This window comes from Macrotis lagotis, chromosome X (genome assembly GCF_037893015.1).
Source record: "Macrotis lagotis isolate mMagLag1 chromosome X, bilby.v1.9.chrom.fasta, whole genome shotgun sequence".
In the NCBI taxonomy this organism is placed as follows: Eukaryota; Metazoa; Chordata; class Mammalia; order Peramelemorphia; family Peramelidae; genus Macrotis; species Macrotis lagotis.
This window is the reverse complement of record NC_133666.1, coordinates 627,485,312-627,511,988: the sequence shown is the minus strand read 5'-3', so window position 1 is coordinate 627,511,988 and position 26,677 is coordinate 627,485,312. Positions and strand designations below refer to the sequence as shown.

At 39.3% G+C, this 26,677-nt stretch overlaps 1 protein-coding gene across 1 annotated transcript in view; it reads left to right on the top strand.

Moving 5' to 3' along the window:
- Positions 1 to 26,677, top strand: part of CACNA1A (calcium voltage-gated channel subunit alpha1 A) — a 366,968-nt gene that overhangs the window by 216,451 nt on the left and 123,840 nt on the right. The window contains exons 6-8 of the mRNA XM_074203549.1: positions 16,160 to 16,251; positions 18,402 to 18,554; positions 21,979 to 22,172. Coding sequence (XP_074059650.1) covers positions 16,160 to 16,251; positions 18,402 to 18,554; positions 21,979 to 22,172 — 439 coding nt within the window. The remainder of the gene's footprint in view (positions 1 to 16,159; positions 16,252 to 18,401; positions 18,555 to 21,978; positions 22,173 to 26,677) is intronic.

Below are 26,677 nucleotides of genomic sequence, written 5' to 3'. Positions count from 1 at the left end.
TGCCAAACACTGAACTAAGTAATCAGGATACAAAGAAAAAAAAACCTGCCCTCAAGGTGCTTATATTTCTTTTTTAGGGTTTTTTTTTTGCAAGGCAAACGGGGTTAAGTGACTTGCCCAAGGCCACACAGCTAGGTAATTATTAAGTGTTTGAGACCGGATTTGAACTCAGGTACTCCTGACTCCAGGGCTGGTGCTCTAGCCACTGTGCCACCTAGATGCCCAAGGTGCTTATATTTCAATGGGGGAGACATATTTAAATCAGTACATTAAAGATGAATACAGAATAATTAAAGGTAGCCTTAGAGGATGTGGGTCCTTAAAAATGTCACCTGACGGAGGTTTTGAAAGGAGCCAGAAATTATAATCTGAGGTGGGTAGGGCAATCCCTGTTTTACTGCTGATTCCTGTTATCATCTCTGATCCACTGATGAAATGGAGTCACTGAGAAATCAAAGCTTGTAGTCTTGTAGTCTGAGACTGAGGATGGTAGGCAAGACAGGAGATCTTCATTGAGAGAAGGAGATGTGAGCTAGGTCTTGAAGGATGGCTGGGATGAAGATGAGCCATAGAGAAGGGTGAGTATAACCAAACATTTTTAAAAACTATTAGTCAATTATTTAAGAGAAAGAGAGAGAGAGAGAAATCAGAAATTAGAAAAGGGAGATCTCACAGTGAATTCAAAAAAGGAAAGAAAATTATCAGAGATTGTTATGTACAATGCTATACCATCAAAACTGAGATTGTTAAAAGAAATGAATGAATATTTACCAAATATTAAATGCACCTATTAACCAAATGGGGGCAATCACTGATGCAGTGGATCAAATGTGGGATCTGGAGTGAGGAAAAAACCCAGCCTCAAACACATATTAGCTGTGTGACCTTGGGCAAATCATTTAATCTGTGTTGGCCACAGTTTCCTTATCTATAAAATAGGGATAAAAATAACAGCTACCTCCCAGGTTTGTTGTGAGGATCAAATGAGATAATAATTGCAAAACATCTGGCAACTGTGTAAATGTTATCTATTATTAGCTATTATTATTAGAAAATATATGACCCAAATAAACTAATTTCAAAAGGAGAAATGAAGTCTGTTAATGAGCTTTCCCATTAAAAAAAAACTCACCATGACTAGATAGCTTCACTAGACAGCTGAAGCAGAGGCTGAAGGACAGAAAATAATCTGGAAGTCCCTTATATAAGCAGTGGAGCCCTACTGGAATTCACTGAATTGTCATCTTCATTTTTTTTTTCCTTTCTGGGAGTGGGGTAAGTGTTCAAAGTGGCTGCCCCCATCTACAACCTCTTACTGTGACTTATTGCCTCAAATAACATCTTTTATGGAGTCTTCCAGCATCATCAGTGAAGACTTATTTTTATAAAAATAAAGGATCTCAGGATGTAGCCCCAAAACTTTCACTGACTTATAATCACTTTCACAGGACCCCAGTTTCTTGTGTTTGAACAGATCTAGGGAATCTTACTTTTGACTCTGGGACTCTTTCAGTTTTTTACTCATTATACTTTCCTGTTCCTTGAACTCCATCTCTAGCCACTAAGCTTTCTGGACTTTCTTGGTCCTTAAACAGAATTATCTAACTGATAAACTTTTTATAAAGCTGTATCACCCTAATTACATTTATTTCCAAGTACCCCCTTCCTTGAATTCATTTCTTTCTCTTCGAACCTGTTGCCATACACTCCATAGCACAAGATGTGTTTTCTAGGCTTTATCCACAAAAGAAAAGAAAATATTCAAGTTCAGAAATAATAGGAGGTAAGACCATTAAAAGTATGCATAAAAGTAATAGATTAAAGTACCCTTGTTCTTCCTGAAACTTGGAGATCCAGATTTCCTTTGGACTGATAGGAAAATGGCATACCTCTGGGAATGACAATGAGAATGGAATCTTCTTTTCAAAATTCAGTCCAGTGCAGTACTTAGCCCCTTGAGGACAAAACTCAGAGCACCAGATTAAAGTTGGAAAGGCAATTTTCCCACCCCCCTCAACATTAAACACACACACACACACACACACACACACACACACACACACACACTTTTTTTTTGGATTTGTCCAAAAGTAGAGGTGCTTCATTGGAAATTAGTAAGTTCCATTGCTTTATTCAAAGTGGAGGCTCAGTAATGGATTGAGGTGAAGGAAATTACTGTTCAGGAAGGGATTGTGTCAGATGGTATTTAAGGTGCCTTTTTTTTCCCCAACTCTGAGATTCTGTGATTCTTTGGCTCTGTTTGCCAAATTGATATGAGTACAAGCTGCTTTTCCCTTGCATCCAGGGTCTTACCATGAGTAACCCTGATTCACTCTGTTTTATGCTATAAAACAAATGGGACAGGATGCTGTAGAATGGACATTGACAGACCCTTATTAACTCCTTGTTAAAAAGCTGCAGGTGACTGAAGCTCTCCCTGTAGGACTTGTCCCTAGGCTTAAAAGACTTGGATTCAGAGTTTTCAGTGGGAAACTAGCTCATTCATATTATGCAGGAGATGGATGGTCCAGTAAACGAAGCAGGAATTCCTGGCTTCTCTCTAATCTCTAGTAATTCCCTGGGATTGTAGCACGCCTTCACTGTTTCCAGGTTCTGTGTGGCTGTTTGGCAGTCATCATTTATGTGACTCACAGCCCAAATCCAATCTACGTCCTCCTCTATTACTAGACCATACCAGAGATGTGTAAGTCTAATAGCAAAAGGCATTTCATTAAAAAATTACCAGCAAGAGAATCAAATTGTGACACATACTCTGCATCCATATATAAAAGAAGAGGTGCAATCTCTCTACTTTCAATGGAATGATTTTCTAATTTTCTCTTAATACCTTTGTTTCTCCAATTGTGGGCTGGAGGAGAAGACATAGTCACTTCCAAAATCACAGTGGTAAAAGATTAGGACTAACCTGTCATTTAGAATTTCTTTCCTAGGAATCTTAATGAAGCTTGGAAATTTTCATAGTCCAGCCACAACTTTACTCTGCTTTGTCATCTGTTTCTCCATCTTTCCTTTTCCATGTTTATTCTTGTTTCTCTGTCCTGCCATGATCATGCATTCATATCTCTTTTTACTGTTTCTCATTCATGGCAAAATACATACAAACACATACACACACATATACATACACAGACACACCTGTAGAACATTTCTGAACAATGTGAGTTATTTGCTAGTAAAGTTACTGTGCTACAGCCTCATGTGGGAGGCAACTAGGTGGTTCAGTAGTTAGAGAGCTAGGCCTGGAATTAGAAAGACCTGAGTTCTAATCTGACCTCCGTCATTAGCTTCATGACATATAACATAACCCTCTTTACCTCAGTTTCCTCATTTGTAAAATGAGCTGGGGAAGAAAATGGCAGCTCTCTCCAGTATCTTTACCAAGAAAACCCCTTGGACAATTTTGGCCTACTATAATCTATGGGATCAGTAAAGTTGGATGGCACTGAACAACAACAGGCTCAGGTACATACAACCTTCTTGAGAAATGAAGAACGGATAATTTCTTCTGATGAGAAATCAGCTCTCAGCCTCAAATATTGTGAGAAATGAAATCCTATGATCATGCCCACTCTTCCCCCTATAGGTTCACTGCTATCATCCTCTCCTAGTGTCATGATTTGGGGAATCCTAGGTCACTTATTTTCCTCCCCCTTCCATATCCTTTATTGTATGGATCATCCAGCAGAGATGTTGTGGAAGGGCCTGGGAGTCAGGAGATTAGTTTGATTCCCGAACCTGACTATTATTAACTGCATGACCCTGAACAAGGTACATCCTCTCCCTCATCCTCTGTTTTGTCAGCTGTAAAATGGGGATTATTCTATTTGCCTAACCTATCTCTCAGGGTTATTGGGAGGAAAGTCCTACTTTAAGGGATTATGCAAATTTTTGTTACTTATTATTTCTCTGTTCCTCTTCTGGAGAAGTCCAAGGTTGGCAGCATTCCCTGAGCTCCCAGAAAAGCTTGAGGAATTGGAGAGGGATAGAGAGAAAAGGGCAGAATTTTGTAGCTGTTTCAGGTATGATGAGCTCAGATATGAAAAAAATGCATCTTAAAGGCAGTTTTCTAGATTTAGCTCTGTATAAGAAAGAGAACATTAGAATACTTGATTTTTGGTTCTTGGACAATTAACATAAGTTTGGTGGAATTAGGTGGGAAGAGTTTCTAATAATATTAAAAGAATAAAACCATTTATATTAGTTCATCCTGCTCTCCCAGTCTCTTCCTCCCTTCCCCTTTCATATTTGGAGTGTGACTTTTGCTGACTCATCAGTAAGAAAGAAGAAAGGAGGGAGGAAATGGGAGCTGCTCATTGACCATTTTCTCTGTCTAGTGACTCAGCTGTGATTCACATTTTAATTATCTTAGCTGAGAAACTTTATCAGTCAAGATGCATATATCCTGGCTGAACATCTAGCAGGCACAGACCCAGGCTAGTTCCCTTGTAAAACTACCCTTTTAATAAAGCCCCTCAAAAACACTCACGATGCCCTGAATAAAATAAAATGTATGATCTTGTTTTCTCACTGAAGAGCCCCAGAAGCCCTTCCTATTTATAAAGAATCCCCTGACCTGAGGTGGCTAGGTGGCACAGTGGATGGAGCGCCAGCCCTGGAGTCAGGAGTACCTGAGTTTGGGTCCAGCCTTGGACACTTAATGATTGCCTAGCTGTGTGGCCTTGGGCAAGCCAGCTCAGCCCCATTGTCTTGCAAAAAAAAAAAAAAAGAATCCCCTGACCTGACCTCCTTCTCTGAACTGACAGTCTTAGGAGTGAATCTGATAGGCAAATGGGTTTGATGAAGAGGGCAGAGTAACTGGTGCAAGAGAAAGTCAAAAGAATTTCTGCTTGAATCCTAGGAGCCATTATTAGAAAGAGGCTTTGAATGAGATTTAATAATCTACATAGAGAAGGAGTGTTGGTCCTGAAATCAGGAAGACTGAAGTTTAAATCCCAATTCTGCTATTAGCTACCTTTGTGATCTTAGACAAGACACCTAAATCCTTTTATTCTCAATTTCCTTATCCATAAAATGAAGGAGTTGGAATAAATGACCTCACACTGCTCTAAACTATAATGTCGGGATCATGAAATATCTAAGGTATACCTCCATATGTGGAACCCCAGATTTAAGACATTGAATAGGCCCATATCTACTTAATTCAACAGTTATTGAGCCCTAGCTAGTGTGTTCATTTTGGGGAGACATAATTAGGTCAAAGTAATAAGCATAATAAGATTTAGGATAGAACATTCCTTCCATAAACCTTGGGCAGACACAGACACATACATATATATTTTGTCATTCAATCATTTCCAAATCTTCATGACCCCATTTAGAGTTTTCTTGGCAAAGATACTGGAGTGTTTTGCCATTTCCTTCTCTAGCTCATTTTACGAATAGGAAACTGAGTCAAATAGGGTTAAGTGACTTACTCAGGGTTACACAACTAATAAGTATCTGAGACTAGATTTGAACTCAGGAAAATGAGTCTTTCTGACTCTATACCCAGCATTCTGTCCACTGCACCATATACACCTCTGTGAATGTATGTATGTATATTTGTACACAATATTTGTATTTTCATATATAAACATGTATATACATATTTGTGTATAGATACCCAAAGAGATTAGGGTGTGTGTGTGTGTGTGTGTCAGTCAAACAGGCCATCATCCTTAGAATGATAAGGTATAGTGACTGCTAAGACCTCTTCCTGAAGGACAGGCTAATATATCTGTTTATTCATAGCCACCATACCCGGATAACAAAAGCTGGGCAGAGTGACCCTAGGCTAAAGATTAGGTCTTTCCTTTTCAGCCCCTTCCTTCTGAACTGGAAATCAAAACCTTCGTTATGGATAACTACCTAATTTGTTTTTAGCCCTTCTTATGTAACAATCCCCAGGATGCTCTCTGGCTTGGCTGCAAATGAATTTGATCCTGGACAAAAGATAACCAGAAGAAGCAAGATCAGTGTTTTCCACCCAGCTGACCTGAATTCATAACTTTATTATGTTTATCTGTCAGTAGCAAAGTCCAATTACATTGATGCTGTGTTTTGGTCAGTTAAAAAAAAATCTTAGTCTCCTTTCAGTCATATATGATAAGAAGGATGAATTGAATGTGGGAGTAAATCCATGGGTATGCTGGGTTCTAGTTTGTATCCACTCCTGAGAAATGATTGTTAAATTTTCAGTATGAACACTTACACCCCAGAAACTGGCAAACTACAATCTAGGGGTTGATTTATTGCTTTGTTGACTGCCTAAATTTAAGAAAGTTGATGAAGAAAAAGGTATGTCTTGCCATTTCAGAAAGCAGGTTGTTAAACATCTATTAGCACACCCCTGAGTGAATCTTGAAAGAAATGACAGGGATGGATGGACATCCTAGGGAGGGAGATGGCATACTGCAGTAGTCAGAAGGAGGAACCAGATGGTTTGTATACTGATAAGCTTGGCTAGAGTGGAAGTTGGATAGATAATAATAATAATCCTTCCATTTGCCTACTGCTTTATAGTTTTCAAAGTACTCCTACATTTGTTATCTCATTTGATCCAAAGAGCCACACAGTGAGGTGGACTGGGCAGATACTGTGCTCTCCATTCTGGATGGAGCACCAGGGAACCCCTCAGAAGACACATAACGATAGCTCTCCAGGCGTGAAATGGCTCTGGGAGTTAGCAACCATTCAAATCCATCCTTAATGACCTCCTAGTTTTGTATACATTCATATCTGTCAGCCAAAGGACACATTAGCTTATAGCATAAGACATTTCAACTATATAGCCAATTAGATGACAAGAAAAGATTCCTCTGTGTACACATAGCATATATTCCCCCTGGGTTACCAGACTTAGCCAATTGAAAGGGACTGGATGATCATATGAAAAATTCATATGATCAGGGACATATTTCAGGGAGTTTAGGTGACTAGGAATTATACACAAAAGGACACATGCCTCAATACCATGTGACCACATGTCAGGAACCAATATGACCAGAATATATGTGTGAATGTGTGTGTGACCAGGTTAATTTACATCTCCAACACTGCAGAGCTGCAGATGTCCTCCGGTGATGTTGCATTTTCTTTGCTGGTATCATGTTATTTCTGCTGGTGAACCATCACTGAGTTATTCTCTTCTTCCTTCAGCTAGGATTCAGCTCTTCAGGGACATCTATTGGATCAAATGAGATAACATCTGTACAGTGCTTTGCAAACCTTAAAACATTATAGATAAATGCTAGCTAGAATTCTCTGCTTTCATCTACTAAAGGTGCATTGTGGCTAAAAAGCCTCCCTACCCCCCGCCATCCCCAAGAGAGCCTTGAGACCTCTTAATGGGTAGAGGAAACTGAGCCATCACAGCTCAATGAGTTAGGGCAGTCTGCACAATTCAGCATAATGTCCCAGGCTAAGAAGTAATCTGTTCTTTAACAACTTTTGCCTGGTGCTGATCCAAAGCCCATAGTCCCAGAGAAGTATCTGACTCAGGTTTAGGAAATTTCTTTCTTCTGCCTAGTGCTTGATCAAGAACCCTCATTGCCAAAACAATTTCAGGACCTCAAACCTGTCAAAAGCACAGGAATAATGCATCTGGTGCACCCTGGTGACAGAGACTGATGCAAGAAGGTGAACCATTTTCCCATGATCCTCTTTGATTGGGATGCACTTGAAGTAAAGTTGGCAGACTTCACATTCTTGCTTTTTGAATCCATATCTTCCATCAGCAAAAGCATTTGTTTGCACTGTCTTCTGGCAAGTCCCAAATCTTAATGGTTTCCCCACATACAGATGAGAATATTTCAATGACTCATCTAGGGTTTCATGACAATTAAATAGCAGATTTAGGACTCCTCTCTTCCTTCTACTACACCATGACTCCTTTAAGGGGAAGGGAATAAGTTTATCTAATCTTTATGCCTTTTTGGGGGGCGGCTCATTAATAATTTCTCTTTTTGAAATTGGTCTCTTTAAATCAACGACAATTTTAAAGGATTTGTGATAGAAAATAACCCTAACCCTAACCCTAACCCATATCAGAGGGAAGGAAACAGTAATTAACTTATTCAGAAGGAATAGATTAGCAAAAATCTGTCATGTATGTCCAAGAATATGTACTAGACACACTACAGGAAGGAGACTATGGAGAACATTTTGAATGACTAAATAATCTTGATAAGGAAACACATTGGTAGGAGCTCAAACTGTTGGCATTAGAGAATCATCCTCGCATCTTTAGAACCCTGATGGGTAGATGGAACCAGTCTCTGGAGTCCCATCCTATCAAGGGGAGTAGGAGTTGGGATAAGGATGCTTCAGAGTTTTCATGGGCTACATAGGAAAGGACCTTCAGCAGATGTTTATATAGCTGAAATTTCTCCAACACTACTACCCTATGCTTCCACCTCAGCTTTGTGTTTTTCTAGACCTTATCATCTGCTTCCTCCTTTTGGCAGGTCAATCTATAGTATAGTCACACTACAATATTCTATTTTTTCACCTACTGGATGTTCAAAAGGAAGAAGAAATGCCAATAGTCTGAGGCCCACCAATGTGTTTCCCTATCAAGATTATCAGTTGAGAAGCATTTAAAAAAGGAGTATTAACCAAGGTGATAAGTAAAAAACATTTGCTACAAAATACCCCCCAAAAGTCTGGGGGATATTTGTCCCACAAGTACATTGAGTTCTGGGGAGAGTGGGCTCAAGCCTAGGTAGTACATGTGGCAAGGGAGCATCTCACAACTCCTAGTTACTGGAAGTCTTATTCTCTCATTCATGTGATGCTCAAGAAGTTCTCCATGAGCAGGGTAAACCTGAGTCCTTGACTCTTGATACAGTCATTGTCATCAACTGATCTGGGGCTAACTATAAGGAGAGAAAAAGTCTAATATTCTTTGGATCCTTTTGAAACATGAAAAACTCCCTTTTCCCTGAAGATGGGAAGGGAAGAAGACTGGGCTAAGGCTGAAGCTGAGGACTCTCCTTCTCCTTCCTTCAGGTGTATCCCAGAAAACCAGAAGTTTCCCCAGTCTATCTAAAGAAGATTCTTGTACCATATCATTTTGTCATTTCAGTTTAAAGGGCTGGAATATTGTGGTAATCCTAGTCTCTTTGTATCAAGTTTCTCCCTTCTCCATATAATACATCCTACATAAGTGATTTTTTTCAAATTCAGTTCTATGTCACCTCCTTCCCCTTCCCCTCATTAAATTCCAGTGACTCCCTATTACTTCCAGGATCAAATAGAAAATCCAGTTTACTTTTAAAGGCCTTCTTAACTTTGGCCCTTCTTGCATTTCCAGTTCTGTCATGTTTTACTCCTGTGCCCTCCACCCTCCTTTTCTCCCCCTGCACTCCCCTCCCCATACACAGTCTGCAAAGCAGTCATGCTGGCCTTCTTTGCTGTTCTTTGAATAGGATATTGCATAGTCAGGTTCCAGGCATTTTCACCAACTATCCCCCATGCTCATGTCAACCTTCTGAAGACTTTCCTTATTCCATAAAGCCTCAGTTAAAATCCAGCCTTTTGCAAAAAAGTCTTTCTAGGTCCTTTTCAATGCCAATTCCTTTTCTTTAAGATTATGTCCAACTTACTCTACATACCTTGTTTATAAGTAGTTGTTTGTTTTCTCCATTAGAACAAGAGCTCCTCAAAGATAGGAATTATTTTTGCATATCTTTGTTTCTCTAGCACATCACAGTTCCTAGCACACAGTAATGGTTTAATATATGTTCATTGACTATAATTGATATTTCACATTTGGTCTAATGAGTTGATCGAAAAATTAAGGTCAGGTTGCTAGGTGGCACAGTGGATAGAGCACCAGCCCTGGAGTCAGGAGGAACTGAGTTCTCAAATCCAGCCTCAGACACTTCATAATGACCTAGCTGCGTGGCCTTGGGCAAGCCACTTAACCCCACTGCCTTGCAAAAAAACTAACAAAAAAAAAATTAAGGTAACAAAACTAAAATGAATTCAACTTCACCAAATACCTAGGGCTATTATAATAACCTCCAAAATGGTCTTCTTCATCTAGTGTCCCTGTCCTCATTCTATCTGCTATATAAATGTCAAAATAATTTTCTGACCAAGTTATTTCCATAATCAGAAGTTTCCCACAGTCTATAGCAGGGGCAGGGAAAGTCCAGCTAGTGGACTGTATAAGCCAGGCAAAATCATTTGGTCTGGCACTGCCAAGGCAACCACAGGTGAGACTTGAAATTCAACAAATCTAGGAGCAATATGGCAGACTAATTTTTAAGTTGATAATTTTGTATGACCCACAAATAATGTTATAAATATCCAAGTGGCCCTTGGCAGAAAAGAGGTTAACCACCCCTAGTCTATAGGCTTGCCTGAATCCTGACCCCATTGTTATGGGGTCCTTTTTTGTGGCTTGAATATTTCCTTCCTTAAGCCTACAGAAAGACAGCATGTCACTGACTTAATTATCTAGAAAAGGAATGCAGTAGATTAATTGTTCACCAGCCCAGATTTGTCTGTCGATTATTCTTTTTGTGCATATGATAAGTAGTCCTTTCCTAAGATACTACCATATCCCCAGAGGGCACTTAGCCTTTAAACATCTAGACTGCCTTTTCTTCTCTTCTCCCCATTTCTGCAAGCTGATTTGATTAACCCCTCATTATCCAGGTCCAAAATTAATCTATGAGATAAAAATGGAATATCACTTAAAATATTAAAGTAGGAAATGTGCTGTCTTTGCCTAGCTCTGAGCCCTGTTGCATTATGTCTTCTATTTTTCTTAGTTCCACTGCTCATAGCAATAAGATAGAGATTTAGCATGTTGTAATTAGTTTATTGCATATTGTAAATAGAATAAAGTGAAAAGGATCTAGACCAGGGGTAAGGAGCCTTTTTTTTCTGTCAAGGGCTATTTGGCTAATTATAACATCATTCATGAACTCTATTTGGTCACATCTTTAATTAATTCACCCCTAAAAAGTTGCTTGATTTATTGAATGTCAAGTCCTACCTGTGGTTGCTTTGGCAATACCACACCAATACAACCTGAGGGCTGGAGGCTGGAGGCTTCCCAGTCCTGATCTAGAATAAGCATTCCTATGTGAAGATATTTGCCTCCAATCTTTCATCTCCTTTACCCCTTCTAGTTCTTTGTACTCTACAAGAGATAATCCCAATCTCTCTCTCTCTCTCTCACACACACACACACACACACACACACACACACACACACACATACACACACACACACCACACAGAGTCAGAGAAAGACAAAAAAGACAGAAATACAGAAACAGAGAGTTGATTTCCAGAAAAGGTAAAAAGAATAGGGTATTTGTTCCCTATCTTAAGATTCTGAACTAAAATATGGAAAGGCTTCCTACCCCAGCTGAGGTTCAATGAATAAAAATGAAATCAACTTCTCCAGTTCACTAGTTAAACAGTTCATAATAATTAGCAGTCTTCATGTGTCTCCCAGCAACAGTGATTTGCCTCTTTACTGTCTCTGCTCTGGGATCAAAATGTCTTCTCATGGTATTGTGGCTTCTAGAAATATTGATAATGTTGTCTCTACATGTGGTCTATGGTCATCAGCCAATCCCTTTTCTTTTCTGGAAGTTCAGATTACAAGACTGGAGGAAGGAAAAGAGGAATCAAGCAGAGGAGATTGCACTCTACAAATAATATTCCCTTTATTCTTTCACATGACTTCTGTCCATTGTAAATGAGAACTCACTAAGATCTTAGATAAGAGAGAAGGGGTAATCACCATCCTATGGCAGGGTCATCATAAATCACTTTACCAATCTCCCTGTCTCCATGAACTATCTCCTTGGGCCCAGTGAAAACCATTCAACGAGATAAAAGAATAAGGCAGATTTTCTTCTCCCTGGTTACAGGATTAAGAACCAATTGCTTAGCCCTCCATCTACGGTTTGGCTCTTAGTCAATTTTCCTGCCTTATTTCATACTCTTCCCCAAATGAAGTTGAACCAAGCTGTACTACTAACCTTTCCCTGAACTCAGTATTTTATCTCCAGCCTTGGGGCGGGGGGGCTTTCTCCTCATCCCCAAATCTGTACCTGGCCAGCAATCCCTTCTCATCTTCATCCCTCAGAATACTTGCCTATCTTCAACATTGACCAGGTGTATCCAACCCATAGTCCATGGGCCACACACAACCCTCACAACCCATTCATTCAGCACTATTACATTTTATTATTATATATAGGATACACTGTAATCATAAATAAATATGAAATTCTATATGCAACCCTTGATAAGTTTTTGTTGGGCAGTTTGGCCCAGAAGAACTAAAAAAATTTGACATCCTTACAGTCTAGTCATTAGTTGATAAAGATTGCTGAACCTGGAAAAACTTCTATTAGCTGTGTGATCCTGAACAAGTCAATTAAGCTCTGCCGCCCTCCATTTTCTCATATGTAAACTTGGAATAACAACATCCTCCTCCTTAGGTTAATGTAAGGATCAAATAAGATATTTGTAATGTTCTTTGAAAACCTTGAAGCACTCTATAAATATATAATACAGTTATTATTATTATTGTACTTATTCCCTCTTCCTTGTACTCTTCTTAGTTGCTTCCATGTTGTGTCTCATCAAGTCAATTAGAGGAAGCTCCTAGAAGGTTAGGACTACCTACTTTTTTGTCATTTTTATCTCTAGTATACAGACTATAATAGGTAATTAGTTGGTTGAATTACTATCCATTTTAACTGAAGTAGAGATCTTGGGAACCTTGAAATGACGTCTCTATAGTATCTTAGAATTTGCATAGATAAGGAATGGAAATCTGGACATGAGATGATTGTACTTAAAGTTTCCAGGGAGAGTCTTTCAAAGAGTTCAAAAAAAAAGGAAGGAACATGTGGCCAAAAATTCTATAGGAGAAGCCATTTCAAAAGGAAGAGGATGCTAGCAGGAATGCAATTCTTATAAATGTAATTATAATATATAATATATAAATTTAATATACAAATTATATAATATAGATAGAGATTAAATATAAATGCAGATTTTTCCAGTGACAAAGAAAGGGGGAACTGTGTAGATAAAGACTAATGTGGATATTCAGTTCACTTTAATTTTTGACAGATTAATATTTAAAAGACATTCATAATATGGAAATGAGAAAATAGCTGAGGATGTATTTTTTTTAAAGTGGAACAGTTCTATAAGAAAACTGTCAATAGTCCAAAAGTCTAGAACAAGTTTCTTAATCTTTTATTGTGACATGTATTCCTTTTGGCAAGTTGATGAAATAGATGGACCTCTTTTCAGAACCATATTTTTAACAAATAAAATAAAATTCATAGGATTACAATGAAACCATTTATATTGAGATATATTTATTGAAAGAATAAAAACAAAAAAAGTTTACTGATTCCAGGTTAAGAACTCCTACCTAGAATGAGCTGGTGCTTTCATCAAGTATTCTGCACTATAAAAAGAACTTTATTAGAGGTCAAAAGAAGATTGAATCAGGGAAATGGTTACTGACTGCTTATAGAGAGATGGGACAATGACAAGAGGGTAGAATCAGAACATTTTAATACTCTTTCGTTTTTGTGTTTTTTTTTTCTAAGGAGAATGATCTTTTTATTAGAAAGTATAGAATAAAAGTTATTTGTAAGGAATTGAAACAAGAGAAGTGAGGGGATGGAACAAAAGGAAATGAAAAAATCATAGATGTCCTCTAGGAGTTCAAGTTTTAAAAGTCAAGTCATCTTTCTCAAGTACAGGTCTGACCAAGTTAGTAAACTCCAGTGGTTCTCTATTTCTTCCAGAAGCAAATATAAAATTCTTTCTTTGAAATTCAAAGCTCTTTACAAACTTTTGCAGCCTTCTTCTACCTCACTCACCACCATATTCTCTTTGATCCAGTGACATTGGCCTCCATGAATGCTCTCCTCATCATCTCTATTAGCTGTGTGATCCTGTCTTCCCTGACTTCCTTTAAGTCCCAGATGAAATCCCACTTTGAAGAGGAAACTTTTCCCTGTCCTCCTTACCTGTGCCTTTCCTCTGAAGATTATTTCCCATTCATTCTGTTTATATCTTATCTATACATAGTTGTTTGCATACTGTCTCCCCATTAGATTGTGAGCACCTTGAGAGTAGGACTATCTGTTGGCTTTGCTTAACACAGTTTGACTCTCATTTGGTACTTAATAAATATTAATTGATTGACTTCTCAGAATGTTGAAAGAACAAATATGGTGATTGCTTTGTTGCTATCAGGAATCTTTTAAAAATCATAAACAACTGGAAAAGTATGACAAAAGTGAAGACAGAAATTATGTGTATATATATATATATATATATATATATATATATATATATATATGTATTATGTAAAGGTAAAGGTGAATCTTTCAGCCTGTAGGCTGGCAAATTTGGCCTAATTCCTGACAAAATTCATTCTAGAGTGCATTATCATTATCATAGGGATGACATGTGACTACTTAGAGAAAGCAATTGGTGGTCATTGCAAGCTGTCATAGGTTCAGTAAAATCAAATCACACCAAACTCATGCCATTTCCCCTTCTGATAGGGTTTCTAGACTGATGGATGTGAAAAATGTAGTCACATTTGAGAAAGCTCATTTGACCAAGTCTGGTCATGATTTCTTTATGCACACAAAGGAGAGAGCTAGGCATGATGATATTATAGTTAAGTGTTATGAGAACTGACTTAACAACTAGACCCAATAAGTGTTGGACTGTTATCAAAATGAGAGTAGTGGTCTTTAATGGGGTACTGAAGGGATTTGGATTGATTCAACATTTCTTTCAATGAGTTGGACTGAACCCTGGATGTCTTGCTTATCAAGTTTGCAGGCAAAAAAAAGTAAAAAGAGATCAGTAATTACACCAGATGACAATATGAAGATCTAAAAATATCTTGTTGGGCCACAAATGGGTAAAGAATCTAAAAAGATGAAATGTAATGCCCTTGGGTTAATCAACTGTACAAGTAAAACATAGGAAAAGAATAGCTGGAGAAGAATTCAAATGAAAAATGTTTGGAGGTTTTAGTGTTTACAAGCTCAATCAGCATCGAAGTTGTGATATGCTAACCAAAAAGGTCATGCTATATGTGGCTATGTTAATGAGATTTTAATATCCAGGAGAAGAGAGGCACATAGCCCGTTATATTCTACCCTGGGCCAGTGGCTGCATGGTCAGTTCCAGGGGCCACAGTTCAAGAGATAAGAACAAGCTAAAGGATAGTTAGGGGAGAATGAGGTGAAGGAACTGCAGGGAGATTAGTCTGGGAAGAAAGGACCTAAAGGCAATGTAATATCAGTCTTCAAATATTTGAAGTACTGTCTTATGAAAGAGGGACTAAAATCCATTCTGCTTGGTGGCAAGAGTGGAACTAGAAGCAGCTAACATGGCACAATGGGACGAGTGCTGGTTCTAGAGTCAGAGGCTGTTATTGAGTTGTTTCAGTCATGTCTGACTCTTTGTGATCTCATTAAGGGTTTTCTTGGCAAAGATACTCATTTTACAGTTGAGAAAACCGAGGCAATGGGTTAAGTGACTTGCCCAGGGTTACACAGTTAGTAGGTGTCTGAGGCCAGATTTGAACTCATGAAGTTGCATTTTCCTGACTTCAAACCTGGCATTCTATCTGCTGTCCAGAGTCAGAGTCAGGGGACATGAGTAAAAATCTCATCTCGGATGAGTGCTACCTTTGTGATGTTGAGCCTCAAATGGCGAGAGTTGGACTAGTTGACCACAGAGATCTCTTCTGTCTTTAGATCTATGATCCAAGAGCACTTGATATGATTTTTAACAATTTTTTTAGCAGTCATAGATGTCCGAAAATAGAATGAGCTGCCTTGAATGAGTTTCCTGCCATTGGAGGTCTTTACAGGGAGGTTGAATGATTATGTGTTGGGAATGCTATGCATGAACTTCATGTCTTAAATTGCTTCATGAGAAGATGCTCTCTAAGGACTCTTTTGATTCTCAGATTCTATGAATTTGTAATTTTATCTTTATCCCTTTCCCTACATATAAATACCCATGCACCCATACCAAGGAGAGATCCTTGTTCTCATCCCAGCTCTATTTCCCCCCCCCCCTTTCCTTTTTCTTTTTTTTCTTTCAGCATTTTGGCAACAGTTGGCACCGAATTTGACCTACGGACTCTGAGGGCAGTGCGTGTTCTGAGGCCCCTAAAGCTGGTGTCTGGAATCCCAAGTGAGTGAGTTATATGACCTAGTTCCCATACTCCAGTTTTTTGGCTTCCCATGTCTTCCTTTGCCTTGTAATGATGAGAAGTCAACACCTATTTTTTTTCTGCCATATCCTATATTTAAGACAAATGGATTCCAGATTTTTCTCTTGAGGGGAATCCAGTGAGCCTCCAGAAGTGGGGAACAGGGTCTTTAGTAGGGCCTTAAGAAAGACTGGCCATGGGGCGGCTAGGTGGCGTAGTGGATAAAGTACTGGCCCTGGAGTCAGGAGTACCTGGGTTCAAATCCGGTCTCAGACACTTAATGATTACCTAGCCATGTGGCCTTGGGCAAGCCACTTAACCCCATTTGCCCTTGCAAAAAAAAAAAAACAAACCTAAAAAAAAAAAAGAAAGACTGGCCAATGGGTTGTATGCCTTCTCTGAAGCAGGGAAGACACAGTTCCAAACCTCCCAACTCACTGATGTACATTTCCAAAACTAACAAAACACATTCTCAGATCAAGATGATATAGAAGTTTTATTACCAAAAGGTGAAATAATTTCCCAAAGTCATATCAATTCTGACCTATTTATGTCCTCCCTCCTCACTTAATATCAAGCAAATTGCTGTAGCATTTCCTCATTCAAAATGGGGTCAGACTGGCATTGTTTGCTTCTCCTCTTGGGTTTCTTTTAGTCCAGGTCAAGCAATAAAACATTATAAGTTGCCCAACAGTGGGACCTCCCAGAGGAACTTTCTAATAATTAGTATTGTCCAAAAGTAGAATGAGCTTCCTGAGCTTTCTGTCACTGCAGGTCTTCACATCAAGGTTAAATAAACACTAATTGAAGAACAGATTCCTATTCAGATTTAGATTGGACTAGATACCTCTGAAGACCTTTCCACCTCAGAAATTCTTTGATTCTGTGTGAGACTATGATAATGATGCTTTACCTTGCTCAAGAGAGACCTTTAAAAAGAAATAGACTCCATTGAAAAACAAATTGCATTTTTTTTTGGTTTTGGGGGAGTTTTTTGAGGAAAGGGAGGACTGAGTCCTCTATTAACACTTACTTTGACATTTTCCACTATTGGATTTGGCTAGAGTTTCTTGAATTCTGCAAAACAATTTTTCTGCCTTAGAGGGTTCTCCACCTTTCTAAAAGATAGGTATGGCAGATGGCAGATTATATGCCTTCTAGTCATATAGCCAAATTATGCACCTTGTACTTAGAGTTTGGAAATCTTAAAGATTCATAGCCACACTTACTTAACAGTTTTAAAAATCATAAAATGTTAGATCTGGAAGAAACTTTAGACAGCAATTCATTCAATCCCCTCATTTCACCACTGAGTAATTTACTCCTTCCTACCCTGGAACTTCCTCTCCTATATCAGTTTACTTCATGTCTCCAAATTCACACCATCTTTCTTTTAGTTCATTTGATTGAAAGTGGACATTATAACAATTCCTATCCCAACTCTTATTAAAGTTGGAAGTCAAAAAGCTTCCTTCTCTTTCTTTTCCTTACTTTCCCAAGAACATCTCTCCCTCCCTCCCCCCACTTCTCTTTCCCCCTTTCTCCACTCCTCTCTTTCTGCCTCCTTCTTTTTCTCTCTGTCTCTTTCTATCTTTCTGGGTGTCTGTCTGTCTGTCTGTTTCTCTCTCTGTTTTTCTGCTTCCTTTCTGTCTCTATGTCTTTCTATGTCTCTATGTGTGTGTGTGTGTGTGTGTGTGTGTGTGTGTGTGTGTGTCTGTCTGTCTGTCTCTTTCTTCCCTCCCCCTTTATGAAACAATGAATAATGTACTTCTTCATGTCAAAAATTTTTGCAGATTTCCACATTGTAGATGTGTTATTTTTATCTATTACAGAGAAAATAGATAATGACAAAAAAACTACAAAGAATACAATATTTTGTTAATCATAGAAAAAGTAACATATATTTGAAAAAATCATGATCCAAGCATATGTGAGGTTTATTTATTCAGTTGATAAAAGAAATATTCCTTTCTTCCCCTTACTTCCCAGTTGGTCCACAGCCCATGAGTTAGGAACAACTTCTGTAGAGGTTAACTTTTCCCTGAGCTCTGAAAGTTGGTGAAAAGGTGCCTGGTGCTCCTTTGGGATTCTCTGTCTCAACTACTGTGGGGTTTTCTCTGTTTTTCCCCAGGTTTACAAGTTGTTCTGAAGTCTATCATGAAGGCGATGATACCTCTGCTACAGATTGGTCTCCTCCTGTTTTTTGCAATCCTTATTTTTGCAATCATAGGGTTAGAATTTTATATGGGAAAATTTCATACCACCTGCTTTGAGGAGGTGACAGGTAAGGTCCAGGCCATTTGAGTTTGCTTCTCAAGCATTCTTTCCATTTTCCTTCTTTGATTGTTCATTACAAGAGCTTCTTGGATAAGGGCATGGAAACTCATTTATATTCCTGGCACCTATGCAATGAAGAGCTTCTCCTTGGAAAAGTCAGGATATGGGTTAAGACTTGATTGACCTTGGGCTGTCATCTGAGGCTTTAGGATGTTTCTGGGTCCTGAAATGATCTAAAATGGGAAAGAGGGAGGATAGGACTACCCTTTTAAGTCTTCACTGAACTTAGGTAAAAGGAGCCAGGCTTAAACAGAAATCTTACTTTATCACTATGACCCTTTTTACAGAGAACACCAGAAAGGACAGTGGAGGAATTTGTTCTTGTTCTTTTTGCTTATTCTTTGCAACTACATTTCCTAGGGGTGCCTTTTACCCATCCAACTCCTAAGGAACCAATATGCTGGAAGAAAAGTCGTTTCTCATAAAAAGAGAGTCTATACCTTAGGGGACAGAAGTTCCCTAACTCTTCTCTTGGAGCCACTATTATTACCTTATGAAGAAGGGAAGACTTCCAGGGACAATTATTATGTTCCTTCTTACTACCAAATGTGCCTACAGTCAGAGTTTAGGTGACATCTTCAGTGACCCTAACCACACCCAATATCTCCACCAGACAGTGATGGGGCAAAGTCAAAAAAAAAAAATGGGGTAGGATTGTTTGAGGGACTCCCCCCCCCTTTCTCCTACTCCTTCTGTCTCCTTTTCTCCTGGGCTTGTGGAGTGTGCTCAATATGGAACGTCCTAATTATTTCTCTCCCGGATGGAGAAGGTGTTAATTGAGGCAAAGCTATTTCTGCTTCTGGCCACGTCACCCTGGTGGAACGAGAGAGAGAGAGAGAGAGAGAGAGAGAGAGAGAGAGAGAGAGAGAGAGAGAGAGAAATATGCAGGACATGGCCACTGGAAATACCACCTACCACTGGAAATACCACCTATGATTAGAGCAGCCAGGGGCCTTTTTTCACACTTAGTAGAGAATGGGAAGTTGCTTTGTTTGCATGAAGATGAGGTAAATACGATATAATGGAATGGGACATATTTTCTTCTTAGAAATCTGATGGCAAATATCTGTATTATAATATCTGTATGTACTGTGCTTAAGTATACAATTTGTGTGTATACACAGTAGATTAATGGGTTCTGGGACGTGGCAGAAATGTAATCAAATCTTACATAAACCTTTGGATCTTTGTGTTTCCAAAAACAAAACTCAGAGAATTTCTTAGACTCAGTGGATAAAGTGAAAGGTAAATTCAGTTCACCTCATTGTTGTTGTCGTTTGATTATATTGTCCATGGGGTTTTCTTGGCAAAAGATGCTGAAATAGTTTGCCATTTCTACTCCAGTGGACTATGGCAGAATTTAAATGACTTGCCCAGGGTCCCACAGCTAGTGAGTGTCTGAGACCAGATTTAAACTCAGGTCTTCCTGACTCCAGACCACATACTCAAACTCTGGACCACCCAGCTACCTCCTTGATTCACATCAGCAATAATTATATTAAGCAGTTGCATCTACCTACACTCTAATAAGCCCCTGTGTGAGGCATTATGCTAGTTACAAAAGTGAATGAGACCCAATCCCTCTCCTTGAGGAACGTAGAGCATCACGGTGGTGAATAAGATGCATACACCAATCCAGCACAAAGTAGGATGTGAAAATTCAGGAGAGAGCTAGGTAATTTTGAAGCCAGGGGATGAAGAAAGGCTACACTGAAGATGTAGCATGCACAATGAGTCTTGAATGACAGGTAGGATTTCAGCTAGTAAGTATGCTTTATGGGGGGCCAGGGAGAGGGAGGAAGGCATTCTAAGGAGCAGACAATATATGTGCAAAGTCACAGAATTTAAAGAACACATGGTTTAAACAAACAAACCAAAAAGGCCTGTTTTGATTGCAGTGTAGGCCTTATGGAGGGAAGGACTGTGAGATAAGTTTGAGTGGAACCAGATTGCAGGGGGTAGAAGGAGAGCCTAGAATACCAAACTATGGAGATAGCAGAAGGCAAAGGGCTCTCTTCTATTTTGGATAATCAGATGCTGTATTAAACAAACTTCTCGGGATTCATTTTTCCGGGCATTAAACAAATATTTGTTGAGCTCATATTCTGTTTCTAGCACTCCACCAGTCCCTGAATGAGACGTGAAAATAATGCAAGATATGGTCTTAACCTTCTAGCCGAATTGGAGAATCAAGAAATTCCCATATAAAAGAAAGCTGCCATTGAATCTTTGCCTTTCCAAAAACAAAACTCAGAGAATTTCTTAGACTCAATGGATAAAGTGAAAGGTCGATTGACATTTTACAATTGACTGCTGATGCTTCAAAAGCTCCAAGTACCAAAATTACTGGGAGTTTGATGGTGAAAGGAAGGTGGATGGAAGAAGTAGGATTTGAACTTGATGAATGGGAAGATTTTAATAGATGGAGGAGAGGAGCAGGGCCTTCCATGTCAGTGGCCAGAAATATGACCAAAAAAACGAACATTTAACAATTCAGTTTGCATCCTTTGTGGCTTCACCATAAAAGTAGGCTATGAAATACCCAGTTTTTCCCCCCAAATTCGATGTCAAATTCTCTGCTGTAACAGAAGAACAGTACCCAGGAACCCAAGCCCAGAGGTATTTAGGTTGCCCTTTTTTTAGATCTGCCCCATCAAGTGGCCAGAGAAATGGAAATGACTCTAGAACTCTAGGAAATGATATATTAGAAGAACTTTCTTTGCATTATATGTTTATGTCCCCACCCCCACCCCATTCTCCTACACATACATTGAGAAGAACTTTCCCCAAAAACTAGATGGAAACTGTCCAGCTAGAACTAAAATCCCTCTGACTGGTGGCATTATTTACTTTTGAACTATTGATATAAAAAAAAGTCTCTTTTGGTCAGCGACAGTTAAAGCCTTGTTGATTTCACTTATAAATTATCAACATAAATTTACCCCCATTAAACTTGGCTCTTGTCACCATTTTATTTTATTTTATTTTATTTCTGCTGAAGTTGGGGAAATGGTGAGAGCATGTTTAACTGCTTACATTGCAAATAAAATAAAACATTCTTGCTCTTGCACCAGGAGCATTTAATGTAACTGGGTTTGAAGAGAAAATAATACTGCTCATCCTAAAGTTTCCATTCCTTTGGGGCTTGATAGGTCGATCAGATGCACATGGTCTTGGAAACTTTGGGGCAGGACCTGTAACATCTCTATAATGTGATCTGTTTGATCTCTGACTTCCATTTCTACATGTGTATGCATGGTTCTTACTGTCCATTGGTTCCCCTCTTAAGACTAGGCTTCTCCTATTTGTCCCCTGACTTTCATAAGCTTCTAGATGCTGTGATGACCATCTCTTCCCCTTCTCTCTTGTAGATGATATTCAGGGCGAGTCTCCAGCTCCATGTGGAACCGAGGAACCCGCCCGTACCTGCCCCAATGGGACCAAATGCAAGCCCTACTGGGAAGGACCCAATAATGGGATCACTCAGTTCGACAACATCCTGTTTGCAGTGCTGACTGTCTTCCAGTGTATCACCATGGAAGGGTGGACTGACCTCCTCTACAATGTGGGTGCTACCAGGGCTGGGGAGGGAAAGAGAAAGGGGGGGGAAAGATAAAGGCAGTGCAAGACATTGAGGCAGCACTGTCCCAATGTCTAGGACTAATAATATAATGAAAAAGATGAAAGGTGGGTGAGAGTTGGAGGTACTGGTGCTACCATTCATATGGACAGATGGTGGGTACATAGTAGAAGGAATACTAGCTTTGGAATCAGAATCTCAGGTTTAAATCTTGGCTTTGCTGCCTGCACCTGGTGGTTAAATTAATTCCTAACTTTCCAGAGGACCAAAGAGGAATCAGTTTCAGGGATCAAGGAAATCAGCTTCTGTCACTTCCTACCTGTGTGGCTCAGGCAAAACCTGCTTCTGTCATTTCTTCCTATGTGGCTTGGGCAAATTACTTCCCCCCCTTTAGATCTCAGTTTTCTCACCTCTAAAATGAGACAGTTGAATTAGATGACATACTAAATTTCCATACTAAATCTTATAATTATGTGGCCCCAGACCACACATTTAGATCTGAAGGAAATTTTAGGATCTCAAAGGTATTAGGCTCCAGGACATCAGAATTTTAATGGATGGGGAACTAGACCATGCAGTGGATAGAACATGGACCCTAGAGTCAGGAGGGCCTGAATTCAAATCCTGCCTCAGATATTTAATAATTACCTAGCTGTGTAAAAACAAAACAAAAAAAAAAAGAATTTTAATGGAACCAGAAATTCAATATAAGGAGCCATATCTCTTCAGAAAACCAAAACTCATTATTGACTATTAGTCACCTTCATAGCATCCTAGTATATGTGTAGAATGACTTGCTGGTTAAATGTCCTTCCCTTCTTTTATAGCCCAAGGTTCCTCCTCACCCATAATGAGAGAGCATATTGCTAAAGTTGTTTTGCCCAATTTGAGGATGGTTTAGTCCCTACTCTAATCTGGTTTTGTGTTCCTTGTGACCAACAACTATGTTTTTATTGGTGAAGCAAGTGGTCAGAGTTGTGTTGTTCAATCTTATGACCAGGAAACAGAAAAAAACAGCAGTTCTACCACCTTGGAATAGTAGAACTACTGCCCCCTTGACCCTGTTGACTAAGTAAGTTTCTCTGGCCACAGACCCATTAGGAAATTTTTCTGGACTGTTAGATGCCAAGTACAGTATGTTCTTTGAATGATGACTTCAGAGAAGCCTACAAGAAGAAATGAGTAGCCCCTCATACTCATTGGATGGGAGACAGGGAATTGGGAAACTGTGGAGAGGCTATGAATGTAACTGGTCATCAATGATGAAGACTTTGTTCAAGCATTAAAGGCATCTCCTTATACCAGGTATAAAAGACCTTTTTGACTTTTTGAGAAAGTGTCCTTGATCACCTTTCCCTATGTTTCCCCATTGTCTGATTCATTGAAGATGACTGATTCACCATCAGCTCATGTCCTTTTAAAAAGAGATTGAACCAGGAGTTGGGAGAGTGAAGAAAATGAAAACTGATAGGTCAGACAGAGAGAAACCAGTCAGATACATGTTGACTCCATTCTCTGAAGAAAAGCCTTCACAACTAGTCCCTCTGAGGTGCATGGAGCCCCAGTGATGGAGCAGAAAGAGGCAACTATAAGGAGTTCTTGGACCAAACAGAGTTCCATAATTCAAGCCAGTAATAGGAGAGTAAAAGCAGTAGAGAAATGGTTGAGTTTCAGCCTCCAGTAAAGGAAAAAAACTGAAAAGTGTTTGGAGTCAGAAGGTCTGAGTCCAAATCATGGCTCTCTATTAACTAACAGTATGATATTAAGCAAGTTACTTAACCTCTCTGAGCCTCAGTTTCCTCATCTATAAAATGAAGAATTTGAACTAGTGACCACCAAGGATTTTTCTACTAATTCCTGGACCAAACAGCAGTTTCTGGATTGAGCGGTGATATTCCTAGAATAAGCCTGCAGAACTCCATAGAGTTGTTCTTGAATCAAACAAGAACCAAAACCAGGGAGCAGGAAGAGACATGGGAAAGAAGACCAAGATGCTTGGCTTTCAATAGTACTGTGAATTACATGATACCACATGGGTGCAGGAATGGGATTTCAAGTTTTCTGGGGACCTTAAGAGCATAGGGAGATTTCAGCTCCAGACCAGTACCTTAAGTCTGGAGGTCATTCTAGGTCTCTACAAGGAATGAAAAGAAAAAGAGAATTAGTGTGACTTTGGGGGAGTTCTTTGCAACTTGGCTCAATTGAAACAAGATCAGTCAGTCAGTCAATGAGTCTTCTCACACACTAGTCACAATGTGTAAGGCAGTGCTTACGTGGGAGCTTAAGGATCTTAAACTTCTTTATCGTGTCATAGACAGGAGATGAGATATGATCTTTCCAAAGGAACCTGTGTGGGAACCTAAGTCAAAAGAGACTATAGAAGAAGTCCCCTAAAAAAGTCTATTTAACCCAAGGGCCACAAGTTATATGAAGATGAGGTCAGAAAAGTGTGTGGTAATATAAAGGGAACTATGAGTGACTGGGGGGCGGGGGTCAAGTGTCCAAAGTGTTGGCAGAAAAAGCCTTGGAAGTTCAGAGTGAAAGCACTGGTGATTTATTTGCAAGGCTGGAAGTGTATGGGGGGAGGGGGAAAATTTCAAGAGCATCTCCTTACACTGAATGAATGAATGTTACATCCCAGAAGTGTACATCCCAAGAAGTTGAACTGAAAGTTGCTTAGACCATAAACTGTTAATAACATCTAGACTTTTCCATTGATTCCCTTAATTCCATTCAGTCTTCAAGCTAAACTGCCAGTTTCCCCATACCTCAGGAAGTCAGTCTTCCACCTCAGTCACCATTCTTAAATTTGAAGCCAGAGCAATGGTGCAAAGTGAGAAGGATGTAGTGTGCATGGTCAGACTGATTTCTATTCTAAATTAGATTTTCAGAAGGCCTCTAAGAAAATTCTAGGACTTAGAATCTCCACCCTCTGTTGCTGAAGGCAAGACCTGAACTGGGATAAAGGAATGTTGGTTTGGAGGTAACCTCATTCAGTGTCTTATACTTTGCTGTGACAGTTTGACCTTGGTGTAGAGCATGATTGCCCTCTTGGGTATTAATGGAATAAACATGTTGCTTCTTGAACTTCTCTTCATGAGAGGCAGGGAGTGAACCAGATTCTTCCTTCTTCTGCCGTGGTGTGAATGCATGTGCCACTTACAGCATCATTCCCAAGGCTTACTCCAGTCATCTTTGAGGTTTATAGCTAAGCTACTATCTCTAGAGTATTGTGTTTGATTCTGGGCACCCTATTTTAAGGAGAGCATTGGTAGGCTGAAAAGCATCCAAAGAAGGGTAACAAAGATGGTGAAGGACCTCGAGTCCAACCACATGGATTTAGCCAGGAAGACTAAAGAATCAATGGGGGTGGAGTGGGAATGAAAGAGTATTTTGTGAAAGAGAAATTAATCTTGTTCTATTTTGCCCCTGAGGAAAAAAGCAGGACAAAGGGTGGAAGTCACACAGGCAAATTTAGGTTTGAAATCAAATCCAATTTCCTAATAATTGCAGCTATCCCACAGTTGGATGGACTTTGGCAATGGGGATCATCCTCTATGGAGAGCACTAAAGGATTTTAATCAAAGGCAAGGTGAATGCATGTCAGAATTCTTTTTCAGGTGTGGGTTGGATGTTGAAGTCCTTTCAAATCTAAAATTTTGATTCAATGAAAAGGCATTAGACATGATCAACTTCTCCTTCTCAAGGAGGCAAAGTGAATTTCTGTTAAAGAAACCAAAGGATTCGATGTGATTGTGCCATTAGCTAGTGCTTCTGAGAACAAACCAAGCCACTTCTGGATAGAGGCAAGGGCCTCCACCCTTTTGGAACTTTGGTACTGCCCATGAAATCAGCTTTCTGATTGGCTGTAAGACTGATCTCCAGAATCCTTATCCCCATCAGCCATTTGTGTTCCAGCTCAAGGAGTAAGGCTATGTGGTTTTTGCTTCCATATTGAGGAGACACCACTACTTTCATTCCACCTTGGGATAACACTGATCATTAGGAAGTTTTTCCTTGTATCAAATTTAAATTAGTCCCTTTGCAACTTCAACCCATTATTCCTTCAAAAACTTGGAGACAACCATGATGTTCCCCCAAATCTTTCCTTTTCTAGCCTAAACATTCCTTCCCATTTCCTCCAACTAATGCTCATATTACATGAAACTGACTCCCTTCATCATCCAGATTGTCCTCCTTTGAGTGCTTTCTGGCTATCTATATTCTTCCAAAGATGTGCCCAGAAGTGAATGTGACATTCTAGAGGTGGTTGATCAGGGCAGAGGGTAATGTGACTAGAACTTCATTATTCTTAGAAGCTAAGCCTCTCTTAATGCACCCCAAGAATTCATTGACTTTTTTTTAACTGTTGTGTTATATTTAGATCACAGTGAATTTACAGTTCATCATAAATCCTCTGATCTTTTTCTAAACTGATGCTAAACCAAACCTTCATCCTGTACTTGTGAAGTTGATTTTTTTGCATGTAA